The following is a 12147-nucleotide window of genomic DNA, read 5'->3' on the forward strand; positions in this document are numbered from 1 at the left end:
CTCCCCACCGGGGAGGCACCCGGAACAAAGGCCATCGTGCGAAAGTTGTGCATGCGCATTTCCACATCGTGGCAGGACGCTCCATGCAGCATTGGAAGCTGGAGCTACCCGGAGGAAATAATAAAACCAACCACGGCAGAAGGACAGCACTGGGGGAACGGAGAAGCAGTCCTGGTCAGATAATCGCAGCTCCTACCTGAAGGCAGAAGAATTCTCCAAGCCTTTTCTATCTCTGTTCCTTTTTTTTTTTTTTTTTTTAAACTTCAAACCTGAAAGCTCCAAAACTAACACCTGGTGCTGCTCCCCTCAGGGTGAATGAGCCGGGATCCCTGGTATCACCCCAGCCGCTGTCAACAGGACATGCATGTAGGGTCCCCGACCCTCTGCTCAACGGCCTCAAATACCAGGGGGTCCCACCAGGACCTGACAACTCCCTGGGAAACTTAGGAATCTTCACTTCTATCTTTTTTTTTTCCTCAGAATCTTCTATCAGTCACAGACTGTAGGATTTTGCACCCCACCATCTGCTGGAGACAGAGAAATCCTGACGGACTATAGGTGGCACCTCGAGGTATAGGGCAGTGTCAATCAAAAACTTCTCTGTCTCCATCTGCTGGAGGGGAGGCAAAACCCAGGAGTCTGGACTGATCCGGGTACGTACAGGGAACTTTTATTAGACCACCTAAAGAATTATCCACAGATGCTGCTGTAAACTAGCTTTCGAGAGCACACAGGTCTCCATCAGATGACATCCATGACCCAGCACAATGACTATATTGTGCAGAGACCACCTGCACAGGCACCAATTAAATGGGGAGAGGTACAAAGTGAGATGCTTCCCCCTCCCCCTCTCCAGGACAGTTAAAAGGCAGATAGAGAATGCAGAGGGGGTACAGGACTCCCTTGAAACATGTAGGCCCCACAGGAATGCAGCGCACGGCTTTTGTTGTTGTTGTTAATTAAACCGCATGCCACTGTATGGGATATCATTAATCAAGAATTAAAAGAAGCTGCCAGTATTTGCATTAGCTTAGCACCACCTGTTTCTAACAATGGGCCAGCGATTACAACATTTCAACCCCGTGGAGGCCAGGGACGGGGGAAAGCTTATGGTAAAAACAAAGAAACAGGACGTCAGCTAAAGTTAGCAACATGGACGATACACTGTGGTCCCAACTTCGATTCCACACCCGGTTGGGGGACTCTCACCGATCAGGATGACCACTCTGTGCTGGGCGCCGGGCTGATGCTGGTACCGTGTCACCTCTTCGTAGGTGAGGAACTCCGGGAAATCTGCCTGCTCTGTCTGCTTCGCCTCCTTCTGACTGCCCTGCCTCTCCTTCCGGCTCAGCCTGAAGCTCCTGCGTAAACCAGCTTTTTAAAACAAAACAAAAAAAAGGCAAAACTGTTATAAAGAAAGGGGGATATGATCTGAAATGTAATCTTAGATGGCATGCATAAGTCAGCGTGTATGCGTGCACATCAAAGCATCTAGACTCAAAACTGTGTCTTATAAACTGTGGGCAGCAGTCGCATGTCATAAAATATTGTGGATCACCGCCCCAGAAGTATGCACGCCCACACTTTTTTTTTAATGCAGGGATTCTCATAGTTTGTGCAGATATTTTATAAAATTACATGTATCTATTTTATTTATTTATTTATTTAGAGAGTTTTATATAACGTCATTCGGTATTGCCATCACAACGGTTTACAAAGGTGTTAACATTGGGTTAACATGATTAAAGATTTTACATAGGAGGGTTGTGGAGGTCGGAAAGGTTATAGGATACAAAATTATATGATACAAGAGGTTATATGATCCAAGATTTTATGATATAAAGGTTATATGACAAGAGGTGTGGTGTGAACTATTGCAGGGGGTGGGTTTCTTGGAATAGGCTGGTAGAAAAATACAATGTAAGGAGGATATTTTTCAAGGGTAACAAGGGTATAAGTATAGAACAAAAGTATAATATAAAACGTAGGTTATATTATAAACATAGGTTATATTTTAGAAGAAAAAAACAAAGGTTAAATTATAAAGCACGTGCAAGTAACAAAGAATATTTGGGAAGCTATTTCGGGTAGTGTCATAACTTTAGTGTGTCAAAATGGTTGATCATGGAGGGTTTCAAATGCACTTCGGTGATGCAGAAGAAAGGGGTGAAATGTATAGTTGCTCAGTTCAGTCGGTAGTGTGCTTTTCTTTCTGATGGGGAAAGGTCTGTGGGAAATAACTATCCTGCGCATGGAATAACACTCAGTTTATGCATGGACATGGGTATTTTATAACATACGCATGTACTCTGCTTATGAAAATACTTGACTTGTGCACATACTTTTAACTACCAGCTTGCTGACAGCTCCACTGGTTTCCCTGATCCTCCCCCATAACTTTGCCCAGACCCCCCACACCACCCCATTCAAAAACTACAGAAAAGCGCGATTTAATTTCTGGACTTGAATAGCGGGTACAAAAGCGTGCATTTTATTTGTGCGCACACCACTTACACACCAGGGCTGCATATGCACCTATATCCCAATTTTACCTACACAACCCTTAGTAACTCTTTCAAAATTCACCCATTAATGTCTGCAGTTTCTTTTTGTAGGGGTTTATCTCTGTTCTCCTGCAAGGGTCTCTTTATTCACAACATCCTATACCCTACTTGCCTTTTCAGGAAGGACAATTTCCTTACTGGAAGAGAGCATGACCCTAATTAAAATGTGCACATTTTTTACACAACAACAAAACAAAAATACAGAATATATATTTCTGGGTCAAGAAAAAAAAACAAGGAAATCCATGCCTATGCATGCATTTTCTAACTTTTTTCAAGCCTTGTTGAAAATGACCCCACCCTTACTGGATCAAGGCCATTTTTAAAAAAGTAAGTGTCAGGCTCCTGCTCCACACCACCGCACACCCCCCATTAGCTCCAAGTGTGGACTCGATAGGAAAATTGGTTTTTACCTGCTAATTTTCGTTCCTGTAGTACCATGGATCAGTCCAGACTCCTGGGTTTTGCCTCCCCTCCAGCAGATGGAGACAGAGAAAGCCCTATACCCTGAGGTGCCACCTGCAGTCCCTCAGTATTAATCGGTATCAAAGCAGAATGTCACATAAAAATGAACTATCCAACTAAACTAACTGTGACTACACTCCACTCAGGCTAGGAATGGACACATCCCGCTCACCAACCCCAAGTGGAAACAGAACCCACAATAACATTTGATAACTTGCCAAATTTGAAAACCTTTAATCACTTATGTGCAGATTGCATTGAAAAAACAGTGAACGAGCAGACTCTCCGTTACCTCTACACAGTATGGGCGGGACTCTGGACTGATCCGTGGTACTACAGGAATGAAAATTAGCAGGTAAGAACCAATTTTCCTTTCCCTGTACGTACCTGGATCAGTCCAGACTCCTGTATGTACCAGAGCTTTCTTACTCAGGGTGGGACCTTGAGAGTCCGGCTCGGATAACTCCTTCTCCAAAGCCTGCCGAGCCTGGGGCCTGGACATCCAACCTGTAATGCCTGGAAAATGTATGCAAAGACTTCCAAGTCGCCGCCCTACAAATCTCTTGTGGTGAAACTTGTTGACACTCTGCCCACGATGTTGCCTGCGAACGAGTAGAATGAGCTCTCAAACCGACCGGAAGCGGCTGATGAGAAAGAAGATACGCTGACTCAATAGCCTCCTTCAACCACCAAGCAATAGTGGCTCTAGACGCTTTATGCCCTCTTCTGGGCCCACTCCAGAGTACGAACAGATGATCCGACATACGGAAACTGTATAGCACAACATAACGCGGCGTATGTCTAACTTCCTGAGCTCCCTAGAAGAGGGGTCAGAACGGTCCAAACCTGGAAATGCCGGAAGCTCCACTGACTGATTCAAATGAAAGGAGGAGACTACCTTTGGAAGAAAAGAAAGAACAGTCCTCAAGGAGTCTCCCACTTCTGTAATCCTTAAAAAGGGTTCCCTGCAAGATAATGCTTGAAACTCCGACACTTAGCGCGCAGAAGAAATAGCCACGAGGAACACCACCTTCAGCGTGAGATCTTTCAAAGGCTTTCAGAGGCTGAAAGGGCGCAGCACATAGGGCTTCGAGCACCAAGTTCAGACTCCATGAAGGGCAAGGATTCCTGTTCGGGCGACGCAAATGCTTCGCTTCCTGGAGAAACAGCGCCATATCCAGATGCACCTCTAATGACACGCCTTTTAACTTACCACGGAAACAAGCAAGGGCTGCTACCTGCACCTGTAAGGAACTGCACATCAGCCTTTTAGTAACCCGGCTTGCAAAAAGGACAAAATATCACACACGAAGGCTCGGGTAGGGTCTAACTCGCGATCTACACACCAAGACTCAAAAATTCCCCACACCCTGACACAGGCCAGGGAAGTAGAAGTCTTACGCGAACGTAAAAGAGTAGCCACTACAGCGTCTGAATAACCTTTGTTCTTTAGATGGCGCCTCTCAAAAGCAATGCCGCTAGACAAAAGCAATCTACCTCCTCCAAATAAACGGGGCCCTGACAAAGGAGGTTTGGAAGATCCTGAAACCTCAAGGGGTCGCCACCGCCAGAGTGACCAGATCTGCAAACCACGGACTTCTTGGCCACTAGAATGACCTCTGCCTGGTGAGCCTCTATTTGTGCTGCGCCCTTTCAGCACTCTGCCGATCAGAGGCCAGGGTGGAAAAACGTACGGAAGAATGTCCTTCAGCCAGGGAAGCACTAGAGCATACACTCCCTTCTGCTCCCCTTTCTAGCCGCCAACTGAAAAAGCAAGGGGCCTTGGAATTCCGAAAGGTTTCCATAAGGTCCATCATCGGCCTGGACCACTTGTCGCATATCCGCTGAAAGGCCTCGTCGGATAACTCCCATACTCTGGGGTCGAGGCGATGACGACTGAGAAAATCGGCTTGAATGTTGTCGACTCCGGCGATGTGAGAGGCTGCTATGCTGACTAGATGTTGTTCTGCCCAGAGTATCAGCTGCTACACCTCGAGCGCCACCGGTTGGCTTTTGGTTCCTCCCTGCCGATTGATATAAGCCATTGCGATCGCATTGTTAGACAGAATTCGGACCGACTTCCCCTGCAGGAAGGGCTGGAAAGTCTGCATTGCCAAGTGCACAGCTCTGATCTCCAGACAATTGATCAACCACTGGGCCTCTGACATGGACCACTGACCTTGAACCGATGTTCCCTGACAAACTGCTCCCCAGTCAGAGAGACTGGCATCCGTGGTGACCCCCATCCAATTGGGAACTTCCAGGGACACTCCATGTCTCAAGTTGTCCGACAGTAGCCACCAATCCAGACTGGACCGAGCCGCATCCATAAGGGGAAGGGGAAGGGGAAGGTGATATTGTTCGGAAACCGGGTTCCAATATGAAAGCAATGCCAACTGTAGCGGTCTCATATGAGCAAAGGCCCAAGGAACCAATTCCAGGGTGGAGTCATCGAGCCGAGGACCCTCAAATAATCCGAAACTCTTGAAGAATGCTTGGACAACAAGTCTGAAACCTGTCCCTGCAACTTGAGAAGCAGTGTTCGGGAAGAAACACCCTCCCCTGACGAGTGTCAAACAGGGCTCCTAGGAACTCCAGCGACTGGGAGGGAGTCAGGTGACTCTTGTCCAAGTTGACCACCCAACTCGGTGATCGCAAGAGAGAAAGAACTCAGTGTATCGATGAACGGCAAAGAGACTCCAACTTCGCCCGAATTAGCCAGTAGTCCAGATACGGGTGGACTAAAAGACCCTCCTTCCGTAGTTGCGCTACCACCACAAACATCACCTTGGTAAATGTCCTAGAAGCCATGACCAGTCCGAATGGTAGAGCTCAAAACTGAAAATGTTGTCTCAGGATGCAGAATCTCAGGAATCTCTGGTAATCGGAACAGATGCTGATGTGCAGGTATGCCTCGGTCAAATCCAGCGACGTGAGGAATTCTCCCTTGTGTACCGAAGCAATGACTGATTTGAGGGTCTTCGTGCGAAACCTCGGGACTCGGAGACAGTGGTCGACTCTCTTGAGATCTAGAATGGGCCAAAATGTGCCTTCCTTTTTTGGCACAACAAAGTAAATGGAGTAACGACCCTTCCGCTGCTCTGTCCGAGGGACTGGAATGATGGCCCTGAGATCGTGCAGGCGCTGCAACGTGTCTTGCACTGCTCGACGCTTCTCTTCGTAAGAGCAGGGGAGGCAACAAACCAATCTCGCAGTCGACGAACAAAACCTAAAGTGTAACCTTGACTTATCACGTTGAGGACCCACTGGTCTGATGTCCACTTGGGTCCATTCCCTGAAGAACAAAGACAGCCTGCCTCCCACCACTGGAACCGGGGAATGGACCGGCCTCGCTTCATTGGGAGGATTTAATTCCCCCTGCTAAGTGGGGGACCCCAGGTCTTCCAAATCAACGTCCACGAAAGGACTGGGACCAAGATTGCTGTCTGCCCGAAGATTGCCTCACAGGGGGACCCGATGGTCGAGAAGAGCGGAACCTCCAATTTGCTCGAAAGCGAGATCAATAGGGAAAGGATCCACGAGCCCTAGGGCGATCCTCTGACAACTTATGGACCTTGTTCTCCCCTAAGGACTGTATTAATTCTTCCACGTCCATTCCAAAAAGAAGCTTGCCCTTGAAAGGCAGAGAGCTGAGTTGTGCCTTAGAGGATACATCTGCCGACCAGTTTCTCAACCAAAGGAGTCTACGGGCAGAAACCGCCAACACCATGGACCGAGCCAAAGTCCGTAGCAGGTCGCATAAGGCATCAGTGCTGTAGGCCACCGTCGCCTCTAAGTGCCCAGCCTGCACCACCTCTTCCTCTGAGAGGGAAGGATTGCTTTGCAAAAGCTGTACCCATCGAAGCTCCGCCCGCAGAGCAAAGCTGCTGCACATGGCAGCCCGCACATCCAGAGCTGAAACTTCAAAAATCCTCTTAAGCTGTACTTCAAGCTTGTGGTCCTGAAGATCCTTAAGGGCGTTGGCTCCCATCACCGGAATGGCAGTCTTTTTAGTGACTGCAGACACAGCAGCATCTACCTTTGGGTCCTCAAGACATCCAAAGCGTCTTCTGGCAATGGGTACAGTTTGTCCAGCACTTTACTGACCTTTAGCCCCAAATCCCGGGTGTCCCATTCACGGAACAGTAGGTCGGTGACAGAAAGATGAAAGGGAAAAGACGTGGTCGGACCCCTCAGGCCCAAATAACAGGATCTATACCCCCCACCCAGGAGTCCTTCTGCGGGACTTCAATGCCTAATTCCTCTAAAATCGCCAGAATAAGGGGACTCAGCTCGTCCCTCCGAAAAAGATGGACCACCTTGGGATCATCCCCATTTGCCACATGAGGATTAGGACAGCACTCCTGATCATCCCCAAGATCAGTCTGTCCCTGGGTCCCTGATCCTCCGGATTGGACTCCTCTGAGGTAGCGTCAGCTTGAGAATGAGACGCTCCAGACCTAAGAGGACGCTTACCTCGCAGACCTGACCCCTGCTCCATGGGTCTAAACGATTGGAAAGATGGAAGCACTGTGGAACCAACCCTGGGTGTCTCTTATGTGCCTTCGTCTTATAGGCTTTTTGCAGCAGTAGAATAAAATCCGAAGAGAAAGAGGATGAGGAGTCTGAGGCCTCCTCAAGGCCGTCCTTGCCGGTGCCTGCTGCTCCTGTCCACAGCTTGCCTTCCCCCCCCCCCGGGAGGCTGCCTGCTGTGGGGACAAGGCGAAAACTGGGAATGGGAATGGGTCTGGAGAGGGAGACCTCGGGCGCCGGCTCCTTCCTGAAGCTCGGGATGGCCGAATCGCGGCCTTCGCAGCTCCCACTGACATGCCCTTCCCCCCGGGGAGGCATGCAGAGAATAGGCCGTCCCCACACATGCAGCACGCCGCACCACGCAGCATCGTCGGCTCGGCAAGAGAGAGAAAGAGATAAAAAAACCTGTTTCCCCAGCGGTGAAAGGTCCCTCCCCCCCCCCGGAGGTAAAAATGGAACCGACCGTGCACTGCCTTCGCGGCAACTTGCCTTGAAGAATTCTTTTTTTTCCCCAGTTGCTCCACGAGTCCTGCACCGAAAAGGGTGAGTGAGCCGTGCTCCCCAGTATCACCCAAGCCAGGAGTGGATGCAGGGTCCTCAACCTCCCCAACTCCAGCGGCCTCGAGAACCAGGGGGGGATGGTTCCCTCAGGACCTGGCAGCCCCCTGGGAGGCAGTGAAATGGCTTCTTCCTTTTAAAAAAAAAGAGCCAGTCCTAAAAAAAGAACCTAGACTAACCCTAAACTGCCTACCTCAACTTTGTTGTCTTTTTTTTTTAAGCTAAACTACCACAGACTGCAGGATTTTGCACCTCCACCATCTGCTGGAGACAGAAATACTGATGGACTGCAGGTGGCACCTCAGGGTATAGGGTAGAGTCATCTGCTGGAGGGGAGGCAAAACCCAGGAGTCTGGACTGATCCGGGTACGTACAGGGAAGGGTGAATTTTTTCATAAAATAACGAGGTCAATATTGAAATTGTTTGTCCAGGCTAAGTTCAGGACTTAGTTGGACAAACCGCGGGGTTTAAATTTCTTGCCTGCTCTGAATGTCTATAATTTATTCAGCAATTTAGCCAGATAAAGTTAGCTGGATAAATCAAAGGTGTTCTGGAGCAGAGTTAAGTTAGATGGGTAGGTCTGGTCGTGCTGGAAAGCAGTTCCTAAATTAGGGGGATAAGGCTATCCAGCTTAGTAAGACTTTATTTATTGGAGTGCCTAATGGACAGCACTCTGCTGAATATCCATAACACTTAGCTGGCTGATTTTAGCTGGATAAATTGTCCGTTCACTACGCTTCTGAATATAGACCTCACTGTGTCTCCAGACAGATAGCCAGACCAAACCAGCCGCTAAGCACTTTTTTATATGTTAAAAAGCGTTTAAAAAAAAAGAAGAGACCTAGGAATAAGACCTTGTGAGGATACAGTAAATCCAAGAAAGAGACAAGCTGATATTCTGAAGACTGCAGCTGCTATGGTTTTAAAGCTCACTGGGTCAGATGCATCCAGAGGAGCATCATTTCACGAGATGGGGAGAGGAAAGCGCAGTGTGGCCCCTTTTCTTTCTCCCTGTATCCTAATTGCTCTTTAGCAGTAAATACATAATTTTACTAAACGATGTTACAGATATTTATAATTAGAAAGAATGGTAGCTAAGGCCAATCAGAGGCTGGAATCATACAAAATCAACTTGTTTCTTTCTGACAGGGCAGGACAAAAAGACCACATGTTTAATGTTCAAACTAAAAGCTTTAACTTTATTTTTAAACTTTTTTTTTTAAATACTATTTTCTAACAGCAATAGTGCCCCGAGGCATTAGCAGGTAACTGCCCTTTGCCACATGGTTGGATGCCCTTGCCTTTCGGCTTGGGGCAGCTAACCAGGCCCGGCTGCTGTTTCACGATGCCCAATGGCGTGAATGCTATCACTTCACTAAAGCCAAAGGACAACGGAGTATTCTCACAAAAGGACACGCTCAAAAGAGGCGTTTTGGAAAAGACGCAGTTCTCTCTCACCTACATACAGGTCACTGGTGTGCCCCTCGCAGGCGGAGTCCTCTGCCAACACAAGAGACAAGGAAAGAGAAGACAATGTGTCAGAACCCGGAAAAAAAGACAGTTACCTGTTTCAGCTATGCCCCCAAAATAGTCCTATTGCCTCCTTCAGATTACTTCTACATTAATACAAGAAAAATGACCTCATCTATCTTTTCAGTAAAAGTGGACGCATCATAAGGTTTGCAACTGTTCAATTTAACAACTTTGCAACTCCCAGATCAGCCCAGCAGATGAGAGGTCTACAATTGGGGTTCAAATTTGGATTTCTAGATTTGCCAACAGGCTCCCATTTTTTCAGGACAGACTGATCCAGTCCTGATTTCACTCCTCACTCCCCCCCCCCCCCCCATCCCTCACCCCACTGCATGCAGGAACTTGTAATTTTGATTTCCGTAAGAAAAGCAGGAACTACAAGTCCCTGCTTTCAACAGAGGTAAATCTGGTATCTGTAGGTGTGGAAGAGTTTTGGTCTCACTGTTGGAGCATGTAGGGAGGAATGAATTACTGTGAGCCACCAAACAAGTATAAAACAAGCCAGATAAAAAAAATGATTTAATGAGAAATGCATAGAAAATAAAGTGGTTTGCGGGGTGGCAGTTCTCAGACCTGTCTTACTATTTTTGTTTTATCTTTTATTTAAATAAATAGATTTTATGTATGTCTGGATGTATACTACTTTTAGAGTTATTGTTAATTTTGCAGTATATAAATCAAACAAACAAACAAATAAAGAAGGTCTCAAACGCTGAAAGTCATTTTGGGGTGCAGACATAAAGCTACTCTGACTTACAGGCCATGTCTGCTCAGTCGACCGCTTTAAAAAACAAAAATAATTAAAAAAAATATATATGCTAGTAAAATATTATTTTAATACTTAAAATGTCTCTTCTGAGCATAGATGTCATTAACCTGGCACACTCCAATCCTCAGGTGTCACAGCTCCTGAAAGAACCAGTCCCCCTCCAAAAACTCTGATACTTTTCTCACTGGAGTGTCACTTCAAACACGAAAGTCTGAAAGAATCTGGCAGAGCAAAAAGCCACTGGGGTTGCCACAACTTCCCACATGGATTGCCACCTACCTGCCTCACAAGACTGGTCGCCTGGGGTCAGCATGAAAGACAGACGGCAGACACTTTAACATCTTGAATTTTTTTTTTTTAATACTTTTTATTTAACAAGATTTGTCAGGCATACAAGTTGCAGGTTACTTAACTTGTAAAAATGAAAAAGAAGCACAGTATATCATAGACAGTTATCCAACTATCAATAAGGTTCACAACTTAACAATAAACAAGTAGCACTAACAATTAGGTCTTGCTATATTCCACATAAGGACCCCACACTTGGTCAAATTTAAAACGGTCGTTTTTCAAATCATAATGCAGTTGCTCGACATCAGCGATGACTCATACCTGGGCACACCAGTAGGCCAAGGAAGGGTTAGATTTCCAAAACGTAGCAATCATGAAGCAGGCCACCAACAGCATATACACAACCAACGGTCTGTGTTTAACAGGGTCAGGGGCGTGGACCCATCTACCCAGCAACCCCAAACTAGGTCCAATGAAGACCACATACCCCAGAATATCTGCCACCTCCTGAGTAACCTGAGAACAGAAGTAATTAACACTTGGACAGTGCCACCACATGTGCATAAAGGTGCCGATTTTGCCGCAACCTCTCCAGCAAGCACTACTGGACTCAGGAAAAATTTTTGAATAAAAGAGCAGGGTCCGGTAAGTCCTATGGAGCAATCTTACCATCAATGTAACCCTCCATGCACACAGAGAGACACGGTGTGCAGATATCCAAATATTTTTCCAGTCACCACTCCCCAAGGTAAGGTTAAGGTCCGCGTTCCAGGCCTCAATGAGGCTGGGAGGAGACACCCTACCATACCTGTCCTCCAAAAGGCCACGATATACAATAGCTATACCCTTGCATTGCACACCTGCAGAACCCAGAAAAGCCTCCATGCCATTTAACCGCCATAACAGCCTTTCCAGATCAAAGCATCTCGACAAAGCCTGACTCAATTGCAAGTATTGTGCCCGGAACGATGGGTCAAGGTCAAAGTCCTCTACTAAAGTTTGGAAGGAAGTGAACCCATCCTCCTCCCCATCACCTCACAGCTGCGCCAGAGTGACCATCCCATTCGCCGCTAGGCTTTAAACACGGGCAAAAAGGTGCAACTAGAGACCCTCGAGTTGCAGTATATAGGGGATATTGGAGACAGAGCCTCATCGTCAACCTTAAGAAATCTACGCACCTGATGCTAAATCCGCAAAGTGTGTGCGAGAATGGGACTATCTCAACATACCCTGCGTCATAAAGGGGAATCACACAGCAAAAACGGGAGCATAGCCATAGCACATAGCTTATGCGCTTTCTAGTGCCACCCACGACTCATCCAAGCCACAAATCCAAGCCTGGAGACATACCAACCGAGCAGCCCAATAGTATAAGTGCAAATTGGGCAGCACCATCCCACCAAACTGCTTACACAACCAAAGCTTATGCAATT

At 47.2% G+C, this 12147-nt stretch overlaps 1 protein-coding gene across 1 annotated transcript in view; it reads right to left on the reverse strand.

Annotated features, from left to right (window-relative positions):
* The window catches only part of MPP3 (membrane palmitoylated protein 3), a 174850-nt gene that overhangs the window by 92734 nt on the left and 69969 nt on the right, over positions 1-12147 (reverse strand). Inside the window, exons 13-14 of the mRNA XM_029572237.1 lie at positions 9580-9621; positions 1210-1374 (exon numbers count right to left, since the gene is read on the reverse strand). Of these exons, the coding sequence (XP_029428097.1) occupies positions 1210-1374; positions 9580-9621 (207 nt within the window). The remainder of the gene's footprint in view (positions 1-1209; positions 1375-9579; positions 9622-12147) is intronic.

The sequence above is a fragment of the Rhinatrema bivittatum genome, chromosome 12 (assembly GCF_901001135.1).
Source record: "Rhinatrema bivittatum chromosome 12, aRhiBiv1.1, whole genome shotgun sequence".
In the NCBI taxonomy this organism is placed as follows: domain Eukaryota; kingdom Metazoa; phylum Chordata; class Amphibia; order Gymnophiona; family Rhinatrematidae; genus Rhinatrema; species Rhinatrema bivittatum.